At 40.3% G+C, this 26,922-nt stretch overlaps 1 protein-coding gene and 2 non-coding genes across 3 annotated transcripts; 2 read left to right on the plus strand and 1 right to left on the minus strand.

The window, feature by feature from the left end:
• The first annotated feature begins 8,144 nt into the window (after window positions 1-8,144).
• On the plus strand, window positions 8,145-8,251 carry LOC118491861. Its single transcript, XR_004892306.1, has one exon. It is a non-coding gene; the product is annotated as a small nucleolar RNA R71 (small nucleolar RNA).
• A 9,749-nt stretch (window positions 8,252-18,000) lies between these two features.
• LOC118491771 lies at window positions 18,001-18,107 on the plus strand. The gene has a single exon (XR_004892216.1). It is a non-coding gene; the product is annotated as a small nucleolar RNA R71 (small nucleolar RNA).
• A 5,400-nt stretch (window positions 18,108-23,507) lies between these two features.
• On the minus strand, window positions 23,508-26,300 carry LOC118491299. Its single transcript, XM_035988935.1, has 3 exons — window positions 25,911-26,300; window positions 25,135-25,724; window positions 23,508-24,873 (listed from the first exon to the last, which is right to left on the minus strand). The coding sequence occupies exons 1-3, from the start codon at window positions 26,298-26,300 to the stop codon at window positions 23,508-23,510; spliced, it is 2,346 nt and encodes a 781-aa protein (XP_035844828.1).
• Between the last annotated feature and the right edge of the window lie 622 nt (window positions 26,301-26,922).

Genomic DNA, 26,922 nt, shown 5'->3' on the forward strand with positions numbered 1-26,922 from the left:
GTTCTGAAGATTCTACTGCTTTGCCCCTTTTCTTTTTGGTGGCCTTGAGCCGTGGGGATGGGGATTCATCTACACTACCAGTGAGTGGTTCAACCGTTGATGTTTTAGTGGTTGAGATGGCTGGACTTTGCGGGAGGTTAGTTAATGGTTGAGAGAACCCATTATTTGGGAATTGGGTAAACCCGCGATTTGGGTATTGGGTGAACCCAAGATTCGGGTGTTGGGTGAACCCGGGATTTGGGTACTGGGTGACCCGAGATTTGAATAGTGGGTGAACCCAGTATTTGAGAATTGAGAGAAGGTGGGATTTGGGAATTGGGTGTTTGGGTATCCTTGAAATTGTGGATACAAAAAGTTTTGATAAGGGTTTGGGTTTTCATCAGGATTGGAATCCTCAAGTAATTGCAAAAACGAATTCGTGTTTGAATTCATGGTTTCTAATTCGGGAGAGGTTTAGGAGATAAAAGGGATTGAGGTATGAAATTTATGAAGGATGAAGGTTGTATTTATAGTGAGCAGAGCGGGGGGAATTTGGGAATTTGAAATTTGAATGTATGATCGTTTGGGTGGGAAATTTTTAAATTTGAAATTTGAAAATATAGCGGTTTGGAGGAAAATTTTAAAAATTCAAATTTAAAAGTTATATTTAAAATCTGAAATATAAATTTTATAACTTTATAAATTTAAAGATATTTTTGTAAGTAATTTTAGAATATTTAATTTTATATTATTTGATAATTGCTAATAAGGTATTGTTTTAAAGTTTAAAACTTTAGTTTTAAATTTTACAGTATTTAATTTTATATTAGTAGTTTTAGAATATTTAGTTTTATTATGTGTATTAATTACAAATAATACATACCTTTTTATATTTGAGATTTTCTTTTTTGTTTCATCACCCTCCACATGGCCCCACCACCTGCACACTACCCCACCTTTCTAGTTCTTGCTCACGTACATGGTTGAAAAAATGGATCTTACAAACACTACCCACAATAAGAAAAAACGAAATGCATGTCCACGTAGGCATGAAAAAATGACAAAAAATGACTACCGGAGATGCTCTGACAGAAACATAGGAGCAAATTGTTTTTATGTGGCATGTGTTTTTTAGGTGTACAATTTGCACATTAAACCCTAGCTTTATATACACCGCGTATATGTCTATACGCCCCATCTTTTTCAATTTCCAAGAGAATCTCTGATATGATGTGGGAATTTGTCCCTTTATATACACCACGTATAGACCTATACACAGCGTATACAAAGGGTGTTTTTTAAGAAACATTGTTATACATTATTTATCGTTTTATTAAACTTTTATAACAAGTAATTTAAAAAATAAAAAATAAAAAACATTGTTAAGTATTTTATCGTATAATATAATATAGGTCTTGTATAGGCCTATGGATGTAGTATCTTATCATATAGTGTAGTATAAATCTTGTATAAGCCTATACGTGTAATAAAATATGGTATGGTATGGTATGGTATGGTATGGTATGGTATGGTATGGTATGGTATGGTATGGTATGGTATGGTATGGTATGGTATGGTATGGTATGGTATGGTATGGTATGGTATGGTATGGTATGGTATGGTATGGTATGGTATGGTATGGTATGGTATGGTATGGTATGGTATGGTATCTTATAGTGTAGTAAAAAAACATTGTTAAGTATTCTATCGTATTGTATATAATATAGGTCTCGTATAGGCCTATGGATGTAGTATCATATCGTATAATGTAGTATAAATCTACCGTCCACAAATTGCGGAACACTCGTCCCCAATCGTCATGCCAGTTGCACAGGGGAACGCGGATAGATCGTATGAGGCAAAACCTCATATTCTGAACTAGCTAACTACCTTTCACGAGAAGGGTATTGAAGAACCATATGCTCATATTGCAGAATTTGAAGTGGTTACGGGTTCACCACTGATCAAGTCAGGCTGGTTCTATTTCAGTTCTCCTTGAAAGACTCAGCATGCGAGTGGTTCCTCTCTTTGCCTTACGCGAGCAATTAAACATGGCAAGAGATGCAACAGTAGTTTCTAGAAGAATATTACACTCCACAAAGAACTAAGATGGGAAGAGCTGCGCTTAGAGAGTTTCAACAACTACCAGGTGAGTTGTTGTATGAGTCATGGAAGGGGTTCAATCAGTTGATCCGTAATTGTCATCATCATGGTATTCCATGATAGGAGTTAATCACCTCTTTCCATGACGGGTTTTCTAAGGAGGATAGGCAAGACATCAAGCCCACAACGGGTGGTACTTTTCTGAGAAATCGTGTTGATGTGGACTGGGACTATTTGGACATTGTAGTAGCTGATTTGAAATGGCAAGCCCAGTATGATAGAGGAAAAAAATATCTAGTCTCTACATCAGCTAGTATGGTAACTTCTACAGCTAGAGTTGCTCAGTTTGAGAGAGTGAAAGAGGCGTTGGAACGCCATTTAGCGAAGTTTAAGTGTATTGGAGGAAGAGATGCATTACATGCTGCTCAATCATACCCTGTTTGTGATTCTTGTGGCGACTTAGACCATATTTAGGAGGATTGTCCGGTACAGTTTGGTACAACTCAAGAAGAGGTTAACCAGGTCTACGGTGATAACCAGATATATGATATAAATTCTAACACATATCACCCAGGTTTGCGTAATCATCCCAATTTTAGGTACAGTAATACTACTAATCAATTAAATCCTAATTTTCAGGTACCAAATCAGGGAGGTCAGCAATACCATCTGGATACAATAATCAGGGTTACAATCAGGGCAATCAGAGAAGTTATCAGTAGAATCCGATCAAGGCAGATCAAGCAATCAACGTGAAGGGTCGAATAATGAGATGATGGAACTTATGAAGCAAATAAAAAAGGATCAATAGTTGCAAGCCAAGGCGTATCAAGCGTTAGAGAAACAAGTTGCACAGTTAGCGACTGAGGTAGCTCAAGGAAAAAAAGAAATCCAGGGAAACTACCGAGTGACACTACAAGAAATCCTCAACACAACGCAAGAGTTAACTCAGTAAGTACCATTCTTACATCTGAGATTGTTCATACAGGTCTTACATCTTCGCCGCAAGTAGTTGCAGGTATAAGTGATTGATGCGTGTTAGGTGTAATGTATTTTTAATGTATATTTAAGCCCTTTTTACACTTTTAGCCAAGTTTTAAATTTATAAAACACGATATTCACTAACACTAAACACACATATGGGCAAGTGCACCCATCGTGGACGTAGTATAGTGTTGGTAAGATACCGAGGTCGTCCAAGGACACAAGAGCTTTTAATACCGGTTTATCCTCAACTTCTAACCAAATCAAAAAGTTAGAAAAATGTTTTAAACTAAGAAAAGTAAAAACTAACTAAATGCTGAAAAATAAAATAAAATAAAAACAGATAGACAAGATGAATCACTTGGATCCGACACGTGTATTAGTATAACCTTTGATTATTTTCGCACTTTTGCACTTGTTTAAGAGATTATCTTAGTTATTGTAGTAGGCCCCTCTTTTGAAGGTGACGTTACCCTCAACCCAGTAGTTTGAGTCAGCAAGGATACAATCCTAAAGGGTCGGATTATTGAAAGATAATGAATTAAGTTATTAATGCAAATTATGGTAGGCCCCGCTTCTGGCGGTGACGTTACCCTCGGCTAAGTAGTCTGAGTCAGCAGGGATACAGTCCTAAATAGCCGGGTTATAGTATTAATAGTAGTTAACTTATGAGGGGGTCAAAGAGTTTGGATCCCCGCCATCCAATACCTATGGGCATTGAAGGAGATCCTACTAAATTTGACCCAGGTCCCAAGCAGGACCTCTAAACGCTGAACAAGGGCAAGACCTTTACCAAACCGTTCCCTTAACCCCCGACCAGGTAGCCAACATACCTCCATATAGACCGTGGAGATATGAATGGTGAAAATCTTTTATTTTATATAGACAGTAAAATAATGCCAAGACACCACGGACAAACGATAAAGAAAGATCACCTTCAACATAAGTAACTAGTTATTAAAGTCATTAATACAAAACCAAATAAAAAGTGCAAAAGATTAAAAATAAAAAGTATTATACTAAACACTTGTCTTCACCAAGTGATGTAAGAGACTTAGGCAAACATGGCCTTGATTGTCAAGAACTCTTACGATCAATCTTGGATCCCGAGACGACTCAAACACTCTACGATGGACAATGGATGATGGTGGTGGATGATGGTGTTATGGTGGTGGTGGGTGGTGGATGAAGTGTGAGAGAGGTGGTGTGCCAAGGGATGAGAGAGAATGAAACCAAGCTCCTCTATTTATAGGCTAAACAGAACGCTGGACACGGCCCCGTGTCCGCTGGACACGGCCCCGTGCCCGTCTGACATTCTCTCTCTTCATTAATTGTAATTGCGAATTACAATTAATGCGCCTGCTGTACTTTCACCACGCCCCCGTGTTCGCTGGACACGGCCCCGTGGTGAGCAATGGAAGCTTCTACTGGTTTGTCTTTTCTGCTGCTTCCTGGGCACGCCCCCGTGTTCGCTGGACACGGGGCGTGTTCAGACTCTGTTTCTTTCTCTTTGCCTTGGGAGGTGCCGTTTGAGGGTCCGGGCAGTCCACTTTTGTTCCTTTTCTTGTATTTATGGTAGAATTAGTAGTCTTTTTGCTTCTTTTGTGATTTTGAGCTCATTTCATCCTGAAAATACAAAAGGAAGACAAAAACACTCTTTTTCCAACATTAGTACTTAAAAAGGGTTAGTTTTATGCCTTAATTGATGTGTTTTATATGTTGCATTTTACACACATCAAATACCCCCACACTTGAACTTTTGCTTGTCCTCAAGCAAAACTCTTTAAATGTGGCTTACACTCCCAAATGGAATAGGTAGAAGAGAAGTTTTTTTAGCTTGTCCTAAAGTGTCGGGAATCCAAGGTTTTTATAGGTTTTATTTTTATTTATTTACAATCCTATTCGTCATGATTTATTTTTGAACGTTTCATAAGACAAATTACTTAATCGGGCATAACATGCCTTATTAAAATTCCATTTATATACAAGTTCACATACCTCACGGGAGATCACTCAACACTCGGCCGAAGGTGTATATTTTAGTGAATCACTCGAGAGCGGCACGGAACTTACGTCTTCCATAGGCTTGCCAAGCAATCAATCCTCCTCCTTTTTAACTTTTTACCTTTGTAAATATCAGGAGGACTTTTGGGGTGAAGGCTTGGGTTTAAAGGTGGGTGGTTGGTTAGTAAAAAGGGCGAAAATCGTAGCTTTTGTTTGTTTTTGACTTCATCAAAAATTTTTTTTTTTATGTCACATGAAAGGGCAAGTTGACGGAAAACCGAGCTTGTTACTAAAATAAAGGGTGAAAAAAAATGAAAAAGGTTTTTGGTGGGTAAAAAGGGTTTTTTTTTTTTTTTTTTGGGGGTAATGAAATGAAAGGTTTAGGCTCAAAGGGGCTATCTAGGGGGATTTTTGGGTAGGTGAAAAAAAAATGAAAAATAATGGTTTTGAAAAAATGTTAGTCCTAATGCCTCCATCATTTACTTACTTGGGTTTAAGTTGGTAAGGACCGGGAATGTATTGTCGTGGCAAGTTCTAGATTTGTAAGAACCGAGCGGCTATTCACACAAGAAACGAAAAATGAGCATTTAATCTAAATATGTGTATTTTTATGCTCAATAAAGGCTCAAAACTCACTTTTGTGGGAATGGGTTTTTAATGTGACCAAGCATATATAATCGAATTTTTAACTAGACTTGTTATACCGTTTCATAATTTTCTTATGTTGGTTCTTTTTATTTATCACGACGCTATCGGTTGTAAACTTGTAGAAATATAACCTTTTTAGAACTTGTTATTCCCAACTTAAACTAAGACAAGTAAATAAATAAATGTGAAAATGTTTTTGAAAAAATTTGGGGTGTTTAGCGGTTCCAATAGAGTTTTGTGTAAGGCTTGTGTTTAGGATTTTGCAAAATTTCAAGGTTTTAGCATCCCCCCCACACTTAAATTACACATTGTCCTCAATGTGTCCAAAAATAAAGTTTTTGGTTGATTAGAATGTATAAAAGTGTGTTAAAAAGCAAAGATTTATGTTACTGGCATCCTGGACACGGCCCCGTGGTGACCGGGCACGGCCCCGTGGTCAAGTGCCAGTAACAAAAATTACAGAATTGAAACAGAAGCCTGGACACGGGGGCGTGTCCGCTGAACACGGCCCGTGTCCAGTTACCTGAACTGGGTGATTTTCTGCAGGGGGCTCAGCACGGGACCGTGTTGGTTGGGCACGGCCCGTGTTGAGCCTTCTGTGATAGAGATTTTTGTTGGGTTGCTCTGTTCTTCGTGCATGGTTTCATTTTTCTCGTTCCCTTTTTCATCCATTACCACCAAGAATGTGTTTTATTCTGCAAAAACTAAAAGATTAAACTAAACTAAGGATAGATCCGCGGAATGCCTCCGTGGTGCGCCACGTTTATAAGGGTCCTTGGCTAGACCCGATTCCAGGCTATATATCTTCTGAGTGGAGTGCCTTGCCTCCCAAATTACACCGTCGGAGAGCGGCATCCAAACTTGAATCAATAACCTTCATGTAGTTGACCGGATCGTCGTCCTCTATTCTCTTCCCAACTCCGAACTTCACCTCATTGTCCCCATACCTCAAAGTGAGTGTCCCGTCATTCATGTCTACCACTGCTTGTGCTGTGGCAAGGAAGGGCCTCCCTAGAATAAGGGGGACTTCGGTGTCTTCTTCCATGTCGAGTATGACAAAGTCAACTGGATAAACGAATCTGCTTACCCTTACCAAGACATTTTCGATGACACCTTGCGGGAACTTGACTGATCGATCCGCGAGTTGTATGCTTATTTTTGTAGGGCTCGTGGTTCCCAAGCCAAGCCTTTTGAACATTGATGAGGGCATGAGGTTAATGCTAGCCCCTAAGTCGGCTAGGGCATTGCGAACGGGTGATTCCCCTATTGAGCATGGAATCGTGAAACTTCCGGGATCGATTTTCTTTTGGGGTAGTTTATTGAGTACGAGGGCAGAGCATTCTTCGCCTAAATTAACTAATTGCAAATTTTCAATTTTCTTTTTATGTGTAAGGAAGTCCCTCATAAATTTAGAATATTTGAGCATTTGGGTTAGGACTTCGATAAAAGGAATATTGACATGCAATTGCTTTAACAGACTTTCGAATTTTGCGAACTGCTCATTGGTCTTTTGACGAATTAACCTACCGGGGTACGGAACTCGAGGAGCCTTGGTAGGCTCCGGTGGGGGAGAGTTCTTCTCCTGCAGATGTGTTGGCGTTGTTTCTTCCGTTGTTGGAGGTACTTCTGCCGGCCCTACGGTGCGGTTTCGTAGTGTGATGAGGTGAACTTGCGCCTTTGGGTTTGTTTCGGTATTGCTAGGTAATGCGCCTTGTGGTCTCTCGGAAATATTTTGCGCTAGTTGATTTATTTGGTTTTCTATGTTTTGAATGCTAGCTTGTTGATTCCTAAAATTTGATTCTAATTGTAGGAATCTTTCCGAGTTTTTCTTATCAGTGTCAGAGACGAGGCGAGATATAGTATCTTCGAGCCTTTCTCGTCCACCTTGTTGTTGAGTGAAATTTTGTGACTTATTTCTTGATTGCTGAAAGTTTGTTCGTTGCGTTTGTTGGTTACTACTATTGCCGGTTTCCCTCCAACCAAGGTTTGGGTGGTTTCGCCATCCTTGGTTGTAAGTTCCCGTTGGAGGACCCGACGGCCTAGGTCTATTATCAATGTAGTTTACCATTTCTTGTTGATCGTCCGTTTCTTTCATGCAACTCCAATTTTCATGTGACCCACCACACCCTTCACAAGCCATAACCGAGACTGTTTTTGTCATTTCTAATTTTTTTATTTTTGAAGAAAGGGCCTCGATTTGGGCTTGTAAAGAGGTGCTTTCGTCGACCTTATGGGCGCCCGGGGCGATAGATTTATTTCCCCTGGGGGTGTGCCATTGAAAATTGGTTTGAGCAATTTCCTCAATCTGATTATATATTTCGTGTGGGCGTCGATTACCAAAAAGTCACCCGGAGCTAGAATCAAGTGTCTGCCTAGTATGTGGCAACAATCCATTGTAGAAAGTGGATACTTGTTGCCATATTGCGAGGCCGTGATGGGGACACTTGCGTAATAGCTCCTTGAACCTTTCCCAAGTTTCATATAAGGATTCCCCATCCTCTTGTGAGTATGTATTAATTTCAGCCATTAATTTAGCAGTTTTAGAAGGAGGAAAACACTTATATAGAAACTTTTGGGCTAGTTCATCCCAGGTGTTTACCGATCCAGCTGGGAGGGTGTTGAGCCAAGCTTTCGCTCGGTCTTTCAGTGAGAATGGAAACATACGGAGGCGGATGGCGTCGTTTGATGCTCCATTGATCCGAAAGGTATCACATATTTCTAAGAAATTAGTTATATGTAGATGGGGATCCTCGTCCGCAAGCCCGTGAAAGGTTGCGGAGTTTTGGAGCATTTGTATCAAGTGTGGTCGAAGTTCGAAGTTATTGGCTTCGACATTCGGGGCATTGATAGCGGCGCCTAGATTACCTACGGTGGGCCGTAGATAATCCATAAGGGTACGTTGGTCCGCCATTGGGGTGGATCACCCGAAACCTTCTCTTGGTTTTTGGCTTTTAACCTTTTTTCTGAGAAAGCGTTCGGGTTCTTCTAATGGTTCCTTTATGTCTTTATTGGAACTGGAGCTCATACACTACGCGAGGTTGGCGTCGGGTTCCAAGTCCTGCAATAAAACAGAAAAGAATGTCGGTCAGAAGGTTCACCACGGCCCCGTGTTCAGCGAACACGGCCCCGTGGTCGGAATTACAGTGATTGTTTTTCAGATCCCTGTTACTGGAAGTTGGACACGGCCCCGTGTTGCACCGACACGGCCCCGTGGTCAGCCTTCTGTAACTTAAAAAACAAAAACTGCCAGTAACGTTGCTGAGCACGGCCCGTGTCCGACCAGGCACGGCCCCGTGCTGAGCTCTGCAGAAGCTGAAAATCTAAAAAAAAAAAATCCTAAAAAATTAAAGAAAAATAAAAATATGATTAGGCCGTTGATTCCCAACTTTCTTAAAATCCTTGTGTCCCCGGCAACGGCGCCAAAAACTTGATGCGTGTTAGGTGTAATGTATTTTTAATGTATATTTAAGCCCTTTTTACACTTTTAGCCAAGTTTTAAATTTATAAAACACGATATTCACTAACACTAAACACACATATGGGCAAGTGCACCCATCGTGGACGTAGTATAGTGTTGGTAAGATACCGAGGTCGTCCAAGGACACAAGAGCTTTTAATACCGGTTTATCCTCAACGTCTAACCAAATCAAAAAGTTAGAAAAATGTTTTAAACTAAGAAAAGTAAAAACTAACTAAATGCTGAAAAATAAAATAAAATAAAAACAGATAGACAAGATGAATCACTTGGATCCGACACGTGTATTAGTATAACCTTTGATTATTTTCGCACTTTTGCACTTGTTTAAGAGATTATCTTAGTTATTGTAGTAGGCCCCTCTTTTGAAGGTGACGTTACCCTCAACCCAGTAGTTTGAGTCAGCAAGGATACAATCCTAAAGGGTCGGATTATTGAAAGATAATGAATTAAGTTATTAATGCAAATTATGGTAGGCCCCGCTTCTGGCGGTGACGTTACCCTCGGCTAAGTAGTCTGAGTCAGCAGGGATACAGTCCTAAATAGCCGGGTTATAGTATTAATAGTAGTTAACTTATGAGGGGGTCAAAGAGTTTGGATCCCCGCCATCCAATACCTATGGGCATTGAAGGAGATCCTACTAAATTTGACCCAGGTCCCAAGCAGGACCTCTAAACGCTGAACAAGGGCAAGACCTTTACCAAACCGTTCCCTTAACCCCCGACCAGGTAGCCAACATACCTCCATATAGACCGTGGAGATATGAATGGTGAAAATCTTTTATTTTATATAGACAGTAAAATAATGCCAAGACACCACGGACAAACGATAAAGAAAGATCACCTTCAACATAAGTAACTAGTTATTAAAGTCATTAATACAAAACCAAATAAAAAGTGCAAAAGATTAAAAATAAAAAGTATTATACTAAACACTTGTCTTCACCAAGTGATGTAAGAGACTTAGGCAAACATGGCCTTGATTGTCAAGAACTCTTACGATCAATCTTGGATCCCGAGACGACTCAAACACTCTACGATGGACAATGGATGATGGTGGTGGATGATGGTGTTATGGTGGTGGTGGGTGATGGATGAAGTGTGAGAGAGGTGGTGTGCCAAGGGATGAGAGAGAATGAAACCAAGCTCCTCTATTTATAGGCTAAACAGAACGCTGGACACGGCCCCGTGTCCGCTGGACACGGCCCCGTGCCCGTCTGACATTCTCTCTCTTCATTAATTGTAATTGCGAATTACAATTAATGCGCCTGCTGTACTTTCACCACGCCCCCGTGCTCGCTGGACACGGCCCCGTGGTGAGCAATGGAAGCTTCTACTGGTTTGTCTTTTCTGCTGCTTCCTGGGCACGCCCCCGTGTTCGCTGGACACGGGGCGTGTTCAGACTCTGTTTCTTTCTCTTTGCCTTGGGAGGTGCCGTTTGAGGGTCCGAGCAGTCCACTTTTGTTCCTTTTCTTGTATTTATGGTAGAATTAGTAGTCTTTTTGCTTCTTTTGTGATTTGAGCTCATTTCATCCTGAAAATACAAAAGGAAGACAAAAACACTCTTTTTCCAACATTAGTACTTAAAAAGGGTTAGTTTTATGCCTTAATTGATGTGTTTTATATGTTGCATTTTACACACATCAGTGATGGAGGTGAGGAAAGTGAGCCAGGGTCACCGCTTGTGCCTATTAAATGGAGAAGCTGAAAATTCACAAGGCATTATTGGATTATGGGGCGAGCACGAATATTCTGCTTGGGAGCTTGTATGACCAATACGAGTTCGGACCGCTGCATGATTTTGATAGAAAGGTGATTTTAGCTGATGACACTTATAAACAATTGCGTGGGGTTGTTAAGGATGTGAAGATCCAGCTAGGTGAGTTTTATTACCCGGTAGACTTTTTGGTGTTGGATTATGCACCTACACAGACGAATGAGCAAGAAAAAGGTAATCTTGGGTCGTCCTTTCTTGAAAACTGCCACTACTCAAATCAACTGCAGAGGGGGATTGATTACTATGAGTTTTGAAAATCGTAAGTTAATTTTTAATGTTTATTTAGAATTTATTACTTACGAAGTTCTTGATAAGTTAGATGAAATAGTTGCTACTCATGAGAAAGGTACTGAGTGTTACAGGTCCAAGCTTGAGGGTAATGAGGAATTTGTTCAAAAACTGAAGGTGAAAAGAGAGGAAAAGCAGGTAAACCACCTGATGGTGGAAATGCTCAGGGTGATGAGGCCAAGATTGATGACAACGGGTATGTGACTGAAAAATTTCCATGACGAATGGAAGTGAATTAATCTAGAGAAGTCTGGAGGTAAGCCGGTGTCTGAACCACCTTGAACATAGCAGGCATGATCTGGCTGAAGATCTAAAACTTAGTGCTCTTGGGAGGCAGCCTAAGGTTTGTTCATTTTATTTTGTTTTCGTATTAGTTTATTTATTTATATGTCAAAACCGTGCCATCGTTCAAGTGTGGGTAAGTCTGGGGAGGTTTGGTTAAGCTTTGGTGCAATTGAGGGCAAAGCACATGCGTTTGGGGGGGGGGGGTAGGAGGTGAAAATGTGTTAAAATTGAAAAATTTTCTAAGGCATATAACTCGAAAACTTAATGAAATTTCTTGAAAAAGGGTTTCCCCGCGACATGCGGGGGATTACCTTATAGTTGCCGCGTATCGCCAGAGATTAAGAGTCAACAAAAAAAGTCAACAGTCAGCTCCGCGCTACGCAGAGGGTTTCGTGTATCTGCCCGCGATGCGCGACGGTGATCAAGCCAGAAGAAAAGTAATTTTAAATGTCCAGCCCGTTTATTTGCCTTCAAAACTCTATGTTCTCTCGTTTTCTCTTTGTTTACTAACCTGTTTAACCTGTTTGGGAGCTTGTGAGTGTTAATTTTGTAGGTTTCGATCGTTTTTGTCCATACTCAATCTCCATTTGGACGGAAGTAAAGAAAAGCACCCCGTGTTGAAGCAGCTGCGAAAGAAATGCTATACGGTTGCTGTTGAACATGGCTCATAGGTTTCAACCGCATCAAATCAGGGGAGTCTGTTCCATTTATCTCAGTGTTTTGTTTTATGTTTTTAGTATGTCAATAGTTTCTCGCTCCATTAAGGACAATGAAGGAAATAAGTGTGGGGAGGGGAGACTAGTGTCGATTTAGTGTCAGTAGCGATATTAAAAAAAATATAAAAAACTAAAAATAGAAAATGTTTTGAAAAAGTTTTTGCACAAAATGGAAAATGATAGGTATAATCAGTTTTTGGCATTTGATTACTATATATATATATGAGATAATAAACGGTCGGTCATGCGTCTAATTTAGGATATACGGGTAGGCCTAGCCGGTTGAAGGGTTCCTTAGGAATGATAAAATACCTTAAATTTGGAGTCTTGTGGGTTCTCACCTTAGGAGCTATGGCAAAACTGAAACTGTGGAGAGTATAAGATTTACGTCATAAGTAAAAAGCTTATAAGTTTTTCCGATTAAATTGGCACACCTATTTCTTTTTGTGAAAAGACATCCGAAACAGTGTGGTGCCCGAAAAAGACATTTCATCTATTCATTTGAGCTAGTGTGTGTTGACGAAGCCTATGGTATTGCCACGTAGATGGTGACGCGTGTGGTACATATCCTCTAGGTGGAGTTAGGACAAGAAAAATAAATATGTTAGACTTATGGCATTAACCATTGGGATGGTGACTCGGGTGGGGTATGTCCGCTGATATGCGTAAGTGTATATAATTTAGGTTTATATTTTAGGCCCTTTTTACACTTTTTAGCCAAGTTTTAAATTTATAAAACACGATATTTACTAACACTAAACACACATATGGGCAAGTGCACCCATCGTGGACGTAGTATAGTGTGGTAAGATACCGAGGTCGTCCAAGGACACAAGAGCTTTTAGTACCGGTTTATCCTCAACGTCTAATCAATCAAAATGTTAGAAAAAGGTTTTTTAAACTAAGAAAATAAAACTAACTAAAATGCTGAAAAATAAAATAAAAATAAAACAGATAGACAAGATGAATCACTTGGATCCGACTCGTGTGTAGTGTTACCTTTGATTATTTTTGCACTATTGCACTTGTTTAAGAGATTATCTTAGTTATTGTAGTAGGCCCCTCTTTTGAAGGCGACGTTACCCTCAACCCAGTAGTTTGAGTCAGCAAGGATACAATCCGAAAGGGTCGGATTATTGAAAGATAATTAATTAAGTTATTAATGCATAATGTGGTAGGCCCCTCTTTTGAAGGCTACGTTACCCTCGGCTAAGTAGTCTGAGTCAGCAGGGATACAGTCCTAAGTAGCCGGGTTAAAGTTTTAATAGTAGTTTAACTTATGAGGGGGTCAAAGAGTTTGGACCCCCGCCATCCAATACATTTGGGTATCGAAGGAGGTCCTACTAAATTTGACCCAGGTCCTTTGCAGGATCTATACACTGAACAATGGCAAGACTCTTACCAAACCGTTCCCTTAACCCCCGAAGGTAGCCAACATACCTCCATATAGACCGTGGAGATATGAATGGTGAAAATCTTTTATTTTATATAGACAGTAAAATAATGCCAAGACACCAAGGAGAAACGATAAGGAAGAATCACCTTCAACATAAGAAACTAGTAATTAAAGTCATTAATAAAAAACCAATTAAAAAGTGCAAAAGATTAAAAATAAAAAGTATTACACTAAACACTTGTCTTCACCAAGTGATGTAAGAGACTTAGGCAAACATGGCCTTTAATTGTCAAGAACTCTTACGATCAATCTTGGATGCCGAGATGACTCACACACTCTATGATGGACAATGGATGATGGTGGTGGATGATGGTGTTGTGATGGTGGTGGGTGGTGGGTGAAGTGTGAGAGAGGTGGTGTGCCAAGGGATGAGGTGCAAGAGCTCCAAACACTCCTATTTATAGGCTGAACAGAAGCTCGGGCACGGCCCCGTGTCCATCCGCGTCTCTCTCTTCATTAATTGCAATTCGCAATTGCAATAAATGCGTCTGCAGGAAGTTGACCAGGCCCCCGTGTCCGCTGGGCACGGCCCCGTGGTGGGCAACAGAAGCTTCTATGAGTTTGTCTTTTCTGCTGCCACTTGGGCACGGCCCCGTGCTCACTGAGCACGAGGCGTGTTTAGCTTTCTGTCTTCTTTGTTTTGCTTGGGAAGATGCTGTCGGGAGGTCGGGCATGCCACTTTTGTTCCTTTTCTTGCATTTATGTTAGATTTAGCTGTCTTTTTGCTTCTTTTGTTCATTTGAGCTCATTTAATCCTTAAAATACAAAAGGAAGACAAAAGCATACTTTTACCAACATTAGTACTATAAAAAGGTTAGTTTTATGCCACAATTGATGTAATTTATATGTTGCTTTTTGTGCACATCAAATACCCCCACACTTGAATCTTTGCTTATCCTCAAGCAAAACTCTTTATTATGTGGCTTACACACCCAAATGGAATGGGTAGAAGAAAAGGTTTTTGGGCTTGTCATAGAGTGTCGGGATTTCCAAGATTCTTTATTTAGGTTTTATTTTTATTTATTTACAATCCTATTCGTCATGATTTATTAAAAACGTTTCATAACATAAATTACTTATTAGGGCATAACATGCTCTTTTTTTAAAATTCCATTTATATACAAGTTCACATACCTCTCGGGGGATCACTCAACACTCAGCCGAAGGTGTATTTTTTTTTTTAGTGAATCACTCGAGAGCGGCATGGAACTTACTCCTACCAAAGGCTTGCCAAGCAATCAATCCTCCTCCGTTTTAACTATATACCTTTGTAAATATCAAGAGGACTTTTTGGGTGAAGGGTTAGGCGTGGGCTAAAGGTGGGTGGTTGGGTTAGTGGTTAGTAGAAGGGCGAAAGGCGTAACAAACGTCGGTTTTTTTTTGAAAGACTTTTTATTTTTCACATTTTTATTTCATTTTGATGAACCATTTGTTTCAAACGATTATTTTTGATGGACTTGTTTGTTTATTTGGTTTCATCAAGATACATATTTTTTTCAAGTCATAAGAAAACTGAGCTTTGTTACTAAAAGAAAAGGTTAAAAATAAAAAGGTTTAGGTGGGTAAAAAGGGTGATTGTTTTGGGTTAAGAAATGAAAAGGTTTAGGCTCAAAGGGGTTAACTAGGGGAATTTTGGGTAGGTGGTAAAAAAAATGAAAAATAATGGTGTAGAAAGAAAAAGGGTTAGTCCTAATGCCTCCATCATTTACTTACTTGGGTTTAAGTTGGTAAGGACCGGGAATGTATTGTCGTGGCAAGTTCTAGAGTCGTACGAACCAAGCGGCTATTCACACTAGAAACGAAAAATGAGCATTTAGTGTAAAGATATATATTTGTATGCTCAGTAAAGGCTCAAAACTCACTTTTGTGGGAATCAGTTTTTTATGCGATCAAGTATATATAATCAAATTTTAACTAAGCTTGTCTTGCCGTTTCATAATTTTCTTATGCTGGTTCTTTTTATCATGACGCTATTGGTTGTAAATTTGTAAAAATATAACCTTGTTAGAACTTTGAATTCCCAACTTAAACTTGGACAAGTAAAAAAAATGAAAATTTTTGAAAAAAAATTGGGGTGATTAGCGGTTCCAATAGAGTTTTGTGTAAGGCTTGTTATTAGGACTTGCAAGATTCAAGGTTTTAGCATCCCTCCCCCCACACTTAAATTACACATTGTCCTCAATGTGTCCAAAAATAAGTTTTTAGGTTGATTGAATGTGTAAAAGGGTGTTAAAAGCAAAATTTTATGTTACTGGCATCCTGGACACGGCCCCGTGTTCAGGTGCCAGTGACAAAAATTAGTAAAAAGAAACAGAAGCCTGGACACGGGGGCGTGTTCAGTGAACACGACCCGTGTCCAGTTACCTAAACTGGGCGATTGCTACAGAATGTGCAGCACGGGGCCGTGTTGGGCGGACACGGCCCGTGCTGAACCTATTGTAATGAAGAAATTGTTGTCGGATGGCCCTGTTTTCGTGTATGGGGTGATGTTTCTCATTTCCCTTGTTATCCTTCACCATCCCGAGTGTGTTTTATTCCTGCAAATTAAACTAAAAGTTAATCTAAGCTAAACTAAGGATAGTTCCGCGGAATGCCTCCGTGGTGCGCCACGTTTATAAGGGTCCTTGGCTAGACCCAAAGGGAGGTCATATATTTTCCGAGCGGGATGTTTTGCATCCCATGTTGCACCGTCGGAGAGCATCATCCAAACTCAAATCAATGATCTTCATGTAATTGATCGGGTCATCGTCCTCTACTCTCTTCCCAACTCCAAACTTCACTTCCTTATCCCCAAACTTCAAAGTAAGTGTTCCGTCATTCATGTCTACCACTGCTTGCGCGGTGGCTAGAAATGGCCTCCCTAGTATGAGGGGGACTTCGGTGTTCTCTTCCATATCTAGTATGACAAAGTCGGCCGGGTAGACGAAATTATCGACTTTGACCAATAGATTCTCAGCGATACCTTGTGGGTATTTGACGGATCTGTCGGCAAGTTGTATACTCACCTTGGTAAGGCTTGTTTTTCCTAGGCCGATTCGTTTGAACATTGATGCAGGAATGAGGTTAATGCTAGCCCCAAGGTCGGCTAGTGCATTACGAACGGGGGATTCCCAGATCGAACAAGGAACTGTGAAGCTTCCAGGATCAATCTTCTTTTGTGGAAGTTTGTTGAGTACGAGGGCGGAGCATTCTTCGTCTAAGTTAAATAATTGCAATGATTCAATTTTCCTTTTATGAGTGAGGAAGTCCCTCATGAATTTCGAGTATTTAGGCATTTGAGTTAGGACTTCGATAAAAGGAATATTAACATTCAATTGTTTTAGTAGATGTTTGAATTTTGCGAATTGCTCATTGGTCTTTTAACGAATTAACCTACGGGGGTATGGAACCGGAGGAGCCTTGGTAGGCTCTTGAATTAGAGGAGAAGCCTTCTCTTGTTGGGGCGGTGTTGTGCTTCCCTCAGTTGGCGGTGGTGGAGCTTCTTCAGAACCCACGGTACGGTTTCTTAATGTTATGAGATGGACTTTTGCTTTTGGGTTTGTTTCGGTATTACTTGGTAATGCGCCTTGTGGTATCTCAGAGAAATTTTGAGCTAATTGATTTATTTGTTTTTCAATGTTTTGTATACTAGCTTGTTGATTTCTAAATTTCGATTCCAATTGTTGAAATCGATCCGAGTTTTTCTTTTCAGTGTCAGAGATGAGGCGAGATATAGTATATTCAAGCCTTTCTCGTCCACCTTGTTGTTGAGGGAAATTTTGTGACTCATTTCTTGGTTGTTGAAAGTTTATTTGTTGGTTTAGGTTTTGTTGGTTACTACTATTGCCGGGTTCTCTCCAACAAAGGTTAGGGTGGTTATGCCATCCTTGGTTGTAGGTACCCGTTGGAGGACCTGACAGCCTAGGTCTATTATCAATGTAGTTTACCGATTCTGGTTGGTCATCTGTTTCTTTCATACAACTCCAATTTTCATGTGGCCCACCACACCCTTCACAAGCCATAACCGAGACCGTTTTTGCCATTTCTAACTTTTTAATTTTTGAAGAAAGGGCCTCGATTTGGGTTTGTAAAGAAGTGCTTTCATCAACCTTATGGGCGCCCGGGGCAATAGATTTATTGCCTCGGGGAGTGTGCCACTGAAAATTGTTTTGAGCAATTTCCTCAATTTGATTGTATATCTCATGTGGGCGGCGATTACCTAAAAGTCCCCGGAGCTAGAGTCAAGTGTCTGTCTCGTGTGTGGCAACAATCCATTATAGAAAGTGGATACTTGTTGCCATATCGCAAGACCGTGATGAGGACACTTTCGCAATAGCTCCTTGAACCTTTCCCAAGTTTCATATAAGGATTCCCCATCCTCTTGTGAATATGTATTAATTTCAGTCATTAATTTAGCCGTTTTAGTAGGAGGGAAATACTTGTATAGAAACTTTTGGGCTAGTTCATCCCAGGTGTTTACCGAACCAACTGGGAGGGCGTTGAGCCAAGCTTTCGCTCGGTGTTTTAGTGAAAATGGAAACATTTGAAGGCGGATTGCGTCATTTGATGCTCCATTGATCCGAAAGGTATCACATATTTCTAAGAAATTAGTAATATGTAGATGGGGATCCTCGTCCGCAAGCCCATGGAAGGTTGCGGAGTTTTGAAGCATTTGTATCAAATGCGGCCGAAGTTCGAAGTTGTTGGCTTCGACATTTGGTGCATTGATAGCGGCGCCGAGATTACCCATGGTGGGTCGTAGGTAATCCATGAGGGTACGTTGGTGCGCCATTCGAAGTAGGTTCCCCGGAACTTTCTCTTAGTTTTTAGCTTTAAGTCTTTTTCCGAGAAAGCGTTCGGGTTCTTCTAGAGGTTCTTTTATGTCTTTACTAGAACTGGAGCTCATACACTACGTTGAAAGTTCAGATGTGGTCAGGAAGTTCACCACGGCCTCGTGCTCAGTGAACACGGCCCGTGGTCGGAGATACAACGATTGTTTTCCGGATCCCTGTTACTGGAAAGTTGGACACGGCCCCGTGTTGCACCGACACGGCCCCGTGCTCAGCCTTCTGTAACTCGGAAAATAAAAACTGCCAGTAACACTGCTGGGTACGGCCCGTGTCCGACCAGGCACGACCTGTGTCCGACCAGGCACGGCCCGTGCTGAGTTCTGCAGAAACGGAAAATTAAGAAAATCCTAAAAAAATAAAAAGAAAAATAGAAAAAATGATTGGGCCGTTGATTCCTAACTTTCTTAAAATCCTTGTGTCCCCGGCAGCGGCGCCAAAAACTTGATGTGCGTAAGTGTGTATATAATTTAGGTATATATTTTAGGCCCTTTTTACACTTTTTAGCCAAGTTTTAAATTTATAAAACATGATATTTACTAACACTAAACACACATATGGGCAAGTGCACCCATCGTGGACGTAGTATAGTGTTGGTAAGATACCGAGGTCGTCCAAGGACACAAGAGCTTTTAGTATCGGTTTATCCTCAACGTCTAATCAATCAAAATGTTAGAAAAAAAGTTTTTTTAAACTAAGAAAATAAAATTAACTAAAATGCTGAAAAATAAAATAAAAATAAAACAGATAGACATGATGAATCACTTGGATCCGACTCGTGTGTAGTGTAACCTTTGATTATTTTTGCACTTGTTTAAGAGATTATCTTAGTTATTGTAGTAGGCCCCTCTTTTAAAGGCGACGTTACCCTCAACCCAGTAGTTTGAGTCAGCAAGGATACAATCCTAAAGGGTCGGATTATTGAAAGATAATTTATTAAGTTATTAATGCATAATGTGGTAGGCCCCTCTTTTGAAGGCGACGTTACCCTCGGCTAAGTAGTCTGAGTCAGCAGAGATACAGTCCTAAGTAGCCGGGTTAAAGTTTTAATAGTAGTTTAACTTATGAGGGGGTCAAAGAGTTTGGACCCCCGCCATCCAATACCTTTGGGTATCGAAGGAGGTCTTACTAAATTTGACCCAGGTCCTTTTGAAGGATCTATACACTGAACAATGGCAAGACTCTTACCAAACCGTTCCCTTAACCCCCGACCAGGTAGCCAACATACCTCCATATAGACCGTGGATATATGAATGGTGAAAATATTTTATTTTGCATAGACAGTAAAATAATGCCAAGACACCACGGACAAACGATAAGGAAGAATCACCTTCAACATAAGAAACTAGTAATTAAAGTCATTAATAAAAAACCAATTAAAAAGTGCAAAAGATTAAAAATAAAAAGTATTACACTAAACACTTGTCTTCACCAAGTGATGTAAGGGACTTAGGCAAACATGGCCTTTGATTGTCAAGAACTCTTACGATCAATCTTGGATCCCGAGATGACTCACACACTCTATGATGGACAATGGATGATGGTGGTGGATGATGGTGTTGTGATGGTGGTGGGTGGTGGGTGAAGTGTGAGAGAGGTGGTGTGCCAATGGATGAGTTGCAAGAGCTCCAAACACTCCTATTTATAGGCTGAACAGAAGCTCGGGCACGGCCCCGTGTCCGCTGGGCACGACCCCGTGTCGATCCGCGTTTCTCTCTTCATTAATTGCAATTCGCAATTGCAATAAATGCGTCTGCAGGAAGTTGACCACGCCCCCGTGTCCGTTGGGCACGACCATGTGGTGGGCAACAGAAGCTTCTATGAGTTTGTCTTTTCTGCTGCCACTTGGGTACGGCCCCGTGCTCACTGAGCACGGGGCGTGTTCAGCCTTCTATCTTCTTTGTTTTGCTTGTGAAGATGCTGTCGGGATGTCAGGCATGCCACTTTTGTTCCTTTTCTTGCATTTATGTTAGATTTAGCTGTCTTTTTGCTTCTTTTGTTCATTTGAGCTCATTTAATCCTGAAAATACAAAAGGAAGACAAAAGCATACTTTTTCCAACATTAGTACTAAAAAGGTTAGTTTTATGCCACAATTGATGTAATTTATATGTTGCTTTCTGTGCACATCATCCGCTAAGTTAATTGTATACAAAAACATGTAAAGCTCGCAACATTATCCATCTATCCATCATAAATTTAATCGGAATTGCATAAAAGTTTTTATATAAGACGGTAGATTAAATCTTTTAACCTTATAAGCTTGAAATGGGATTAGGTGGCATTGTAGTCTTTTGAGTGTGAGATCCATAGATAACTGTAATCACTTAAACTTAATGGATCGTGAATAAGGGTGGCGGTTGTATCACATCCCAACCGATGGCAGAAACATCGGGGCACGGCACTAGGCGAACCAGATTGCTCAAGAGAATCAATAACAACTATTAAATGACAATATTTTAAAAGGTTCATTGTCTCATACCAATAAACAAATATTTCAACAAACAATTCATAACGGAGTTCATATCTCTTAAACAAAAACAAGTCCGACAACCTAGATTTTATTTGCGGGTTTCTAAACTTCCTAATCCATTGTAGCAAACAGACCATCAACTTGTCACATACGTTAAAATAAAAGGCAATACATAAAATAAAGGTGAGCACACAAGTTTGCATAGATATAGTATAAAAAGCGTTTACGCATAACCAACATGTAACACGTAACGAGCGAAGCATGTAACTACCAACAATGATACAACCTAACCACGTGACTGCGAGTAGAGTATGCGCAACACATGTCCACCGAAGTGAACACGTGAAGTAAAGTATGTGACCCTTAGCAACCACTGACAAATCAGGTGCTGAGTCCAAACTATAGTACTATCGTTGCTAAAGGCGGTCTGGCAATAACACTGTGTAAGCATACTAACAAGCATTCAACAAATCACGTCTAGCATGCGGGGGCGGTTAGCGTTTATAAAAGTGTTTGCGTTGTGTGTTGTGTTTTAATAGAGAACGTATGTAACACCTAAAAGTGCGTTAAACGAAAATGGGTTCGAGTATATGTCTTTTGCTTGCCCTCAAGAAATCTGTTTTTCACTTTCACGTGAGTCGAACGAGAAATACACTGCCCATTCCCGAGACTAAGGTTAAGGTCAATTGTCATGCCCAAGTTCAAACTTTTTACAATTTTCACATATTTAGCAATAAATGATTAATCATGTAAAAGTGGTTATCCAAAATTAACCCGCCCGTGAAACTCACATTTCATGCATATCCCTCACAATGTTCACTCCCCTCGGTTTACAAGTTGGCTAAATTTCATGATGTATTAGCACTTTTAAAAAGTAATCGCTCAAAACCGATTAGAACACGTACCCGCATAGGCTTGCAACTCAATCATTCTCCACCACCGAACACGAATACTAAGCACAAGTCAAAAGGTCTTTGTAAGGGTTGTAACGGGGCTAGACTAAGGGTAGGCAGTAGGATATTTAAAGTGGCTAAGGTGATGAAAATTCGATTTTTATTTTAATTTACTAAACTGAACAAAACTAAATATAAGCATCAACTATGAGGCAACAACTTTCGCCTTTTATTCAACAACTACTAACACTTCTTTTTGTGTTTTTCTCAATGTCATTTCATTCTTTTTCCCAATATTTTCAGAATTTTTTGCTTTTTTTTTACAATAAATATGAATTACAACTATACAAACACATGATCCTATAATCGAATTTTCATTACACGGGCTTGAAAAGAAAAAGGTTTATGTGTGTGGGCTAAGTGGGTTGTCAAATGAAAGGTTTAGGCTCAAATTTGGCGACTAAGGGATAAATTTCGGGTAAGGGTAAGCAAATGGTGTAAAAGGAAAATGTTTACCTAATGCCTTAATCATTCTCGTGCTTGTATTCGGTCTATGGTCTCAAACGTATCAAAAGATGCAAGTTCTACAATACATGACTAATGGTCCACTCAAACAAAGAAATATATGTATATATAATGTATACAAGTGGCTCAAAATCTCATGTATAAGGGTATGAAATATGATATACATAAATTGCAAGTTTCTTAGGCGGATTATTCCCAAATAACCACCCGCTAAATACCCGTCATGCTATTAATTCGAACTTGACCATGACAAAAGACCAAATGGGTTGTGACATCCCTCGTTAACTTAGTTACTTGTGCTTTTAAGATCGCTTCAAACAAAGACATTTTGAAAAATTTTTGAAAATTTTCCCCCATCCCCACACTTGAGGTAAACATTGTCCTCAATGTGTAGTGTTTAAATGAACGGGTCAAAATTCGAAAAACTTTTACTCCCCCACCCCCACACTTGAGGCAAACATTGTCCTCAATGTGTAAGAACTAGAGTTTTTAAAACACACAAGGGATGTGACACGGCTAACTTCCCTAACCTTTCACCCCGGAAAATAAAATACAAATTACAATCCACTTATTACTAATCTAAGAATCAAGGTAAATAGGAAACGCATGCACCTGATATTTGTCGCTAGATGCTCATGTCTTCTTCTTGTCTTCACAAAAACGGTTGTCCCGCGAACATGGTGTACCTACAAATCTAAACCCTTTTGTAGAAGCATGCTTCTCACAACCATTGAAATTTGTCAGGTTCTTAGTTCTACCATTTTTATGAAAGTTTACCAAATCATGCGTTAATTTTCCCTGATTTTTGTGGAAATTTTTTTTTTACAACAATAACAAACCTAACTCACTTTCTTAGGAATCACGATTGCATTTAGCGTATGCAACAAGCCCTTTTAAACCCCCCAATAGCTTGGGAGGACGAGTAGGTCTCGTGAGGGTTATATAAGGAACACACCCACAACGTTCATTTAACTACTAAAACGAAATAACAAAATTATACAACAACAACAACTAAACTACGGAGAAAAATTAAAACGAATCGTAAAACAAAATATACAACAACAATTGACTTACCACCTTATGGTGGTCGGATGGCGTGCTTGCCACCTATGAATTCGTCGAAATCATCCACCGGCGATTCATACCATTTGTTGCCAAAGGGTCCAAACTTCCTCACCTCATCTTCCTTCTTCTTTTCTAGAGGTGACTTCTTCGCCTTCTTTTTCTTGACTGTCTTCTTCTTTGTTTCTCCAACCCTGCCAACCATAGCACATATCTTTTTGTTTGGATTCATGTCCTTTTTAGGAAACTTATCCTCACCGAGTGGGTTAGTGAAATTTGGAAAAACATTTAAATTTAATTCCCGATCCCCAAACTTCATGCTTACCGTTCCCGTTGCACAATTTATTATGGCATTAGCAGTTGCCAAGAACGGTCTACCCAAGATAATTACCGCTTGGGTGTCCTCAACACACCCAACATAGTCTACTACCAAAAAGTCAACTGGGTAGTAGCAATCATCCACCTTAACAATCACATCCTCCACCATCCCCCGTGGATGCGTGGGAGTCTGATCGGCCAATACCACGGGAGTATTAAATTTTTTCAATGGACCAAAATCATATTGGTCATACAAACTCCCGGGTAAAATGCTCACACAAGCTCCAAGATCGAGGAGAGCCCTCTCGATTTTAAATGTTCCAATTTGAATCGGAATAAGAGGATCTCCTGGATCTTGAGCTTTTTGAGGAAGGGCACTCGATAAAACGGCAGTCACATGAGATATCAAATCAACCGGTTTGGGTAATTTGTTGTGCCGTTTTTTGATGCTTAACTCCTTTAAGCATTCCACATGAGCCGGAACCTTTTTAATGTCATCGAGTAACGGTAAATTAATTTTTGCTTGTTTAAAATTTTCCCACCTCTCGTCCTTCGGTGGGTACCGTTTCTCAACTTTTGATGCATTAATCGGGTTAAGTTGACTTAAACAATTTTCACAAAAAGCATTTTTAGTTATATTTTCAATTTTACTTTGTGAAGTCGTTTCTTGTTCATTTTCACTTTCTGGCTCATCACTTATATCTTCCACTACACCATCAACGCATTGTGGTGGTGGAATGCTTTCAACACTACTACAAACCTCGTCATTTGAAAGAATACTTACCGCACTAATGTGTGCATTCCTCACGTTGCTTGTGCTAGAACCTTGATGCTCCGGGTTCACTGTAGTGTCACTTGGAAGCTTTCCTATGCTTCCCTTCATTTGAGCCATTTCCTCCGCGAGTTGGCCCACTTGCTTCTCCAACGCTTTATGAGATTTATCCCTCACTTCAAATTCTTTCCTTACTTCGGTTGTAAGGGTGGTCATGGCATTCATGAGAGCGTCCATTTTAGAATTGAATAAGTCGTCACCTTGAGAGTTTGATGTACCACCCCCATTTCCACTTTGGTTGTAACCACGTTGATAATTACCTTCACGATTTTGATAGCCTTGGTTACCCCCTTGATTGTAATTCCTTTGGTAACCCCCTTGGTTACCACCTTGACGATTGTTATACGATGACCCATCTTGACCACCTTGATTACCCGATTGGAAATTCAGATTCATTTGATTCGAAGAATTACCATACCAAAAATTAGGGTGATTTCTCAGACCCGGATGGTAAGTGTTGGAGTTCATGTCATATTGTTTTCGATCCCCATACACTTGGTTTACCTCCTCGGTGTAATCACTCCTCCCCGTTGGACATTGCTCGGTTCTATGGCCAATGTCTCCACACTCCTCACACACCGCAAATTGTACCGCGTTCACCACCTTTTTCTTCATACGAGCCATTTCCCGCTCTAAGGTAGAAATTCGATCTTTAGAATCAAGATCAGGAAGTGACCGGGAAATGGGATGTTTCTTAGCTCTATCGGCCGATTCCTTCTCTTTTGACCGTTTGCTCATCCGCTCCAAAAACTCCCAATCATCATCCTCATGATTGCTCAACAGCGTCCCATTGCTCGTTGATTCAAGGCGGTTCCATGTGTTGTCATCTAGACTCCATACAAAACACTTGACTAACTCCCACTTCTCTATTTGATGATGTGGGCACTTTCGCATCAACTCCTTAAATCTTGTGAATGCTTCATGCAACGGTTCACCCGATAGTTGGCGAAAAGACCTAATTTCATCACGAGCATCAATGGTCTTTGCCATCGAATAGTACTCATCCAGAAAAGCTTGTTGCATTTCTCCCCATGTTCGAATGCTATTTGCCGGAAGTGTAAGGAACCATTGCTTTGCCTTGTCCTTTAATGAAAATTGAAATAGTCAAAGCTTGACTTCCTCCAATGCAAAATTGTGCCCTCCGATTGTGTTACATATAGAGGATAATTCTGCTAAATGCGTGTACGGTTCGTCGTTAGACCTTCCATTGAAATGAGGAAGTATGTTGATGTAATGGGGTTTACAATCAAACATCCTCATCTCACAAACAATTGGTGAATCATTCTCGGTGACCACCGGCCTAAAACGGTCATTCACTCCCCGTGGGAGGTTGTTGACGACGATGCAGACCGTTAACTTCTTGATCAACCGGTCTTCGGTTGTCCCTTCGATCACCCCTTCTATCCCCACCTTGATTTCTACCTTGATTACCCCTTTGATTGCCACCTCCCACGAAACAAGGAATCCGGTTATGGTTAGCATTGTTGTTATTGTTGTAAAACCCATTATTCCGGTTCCGTTGATAATTGTTTCGTGGTTGATGGTTGTTCTCGTAACCATCATTTCTTCCATCCCTATGCCCGTAATCATCATCCCCAACATAATTGGCGTTTTGGTAACCAAATTCCTCATCTTCGTACCTTCTTGCATTGTAGCCATTACCCCGATTCACATACCCCCAATCTTCGTCATCATTAACTCGATCATCATAGTAGCCTCCGTCATCCGAATTTTCCGTATGAACACTCACATGCTCTGGCGATTGATAATCGGGAACACTATAAGGTTCGTCACCAGGGATGGCGTTCCTCAAGTCGTCTATGTTGAAGAATGGGTCTTCGTTCGCAGGATTGCCACGATCTCGGTTGCCTCGACGGTCGGAATTGACATTCCGGTCATCAAGGTTTAAGGGTAAGGATTGTTGTCGATGAAGGTTTTGGTGTTGGGTTGTTCGTTGAGTGTTATTGGGATTTTGGTTTTGAAAAGGTGGTGTGGGTGGTCCATTGTTATTGTTGCCACCCGGTCGCTCTTGTTCTGGGCTGGGTTGGGTTGAAGTTGCTTCGGTACTGAAATTGGTTCGAGCTAAGGTTTTGGTTTGAGTTTTGGTTTGCCATCGAATCGATTTCAATGGTCGATGTGAGTGATGGTGTTGTAGTGTAACACCTCGAAAATTTACGTCCAATAATGTATTGACACGTGTCATAGATTTTGCATATGCGAGAACATACTTTAGAGGGACTAAAGTTGACAAACAATTTGGGTATGCAATTGGAATAGTTTG

The sequence above is a fragment of the Helianthus annuus genome, chromosome 4, assembly GCF_002127325.2.
Source record: "Helianthus annuus cultivar XRQ/B chromosome 4, HanXRQr2.0-SUNRISE, whole genome shotgun sequence".
NCBI classification, from domain to species: Eukaryota; Viridiplantae; Streptophyta; class Magnoliopsida; order Asterales; family Asteraceae; genus Helianthus; species Helianthus annuus.

What these genes read in the sequence shown, in the direction of transcription:
- LOC118491299 (XM_035988935.1), bottom strand. Translation starts at nt 26,300, where the DNA reads ATGGCTACAATGCAAGAAGGTACGAAGATGAGGAATTTGGTTACCAAA. An exon ending in CCGAGAATGATTCACCAATT is followed by an intron (nt 25,725 to 25,910) that starts GTTTGTGAGATG and finishes TTTTCATTAAAG; the next exon opens with GACAAGGCAAAGCAATGGTT. An exon ending in ACCGAGGAGGTAAACCAAGT is followed by an intron (nt 24,874 to 25,134) that starts GTATGGGGATCG and finishes TTACAACCAAAG; the next exon opens with TGGAAATGGGGGTGGTACAT.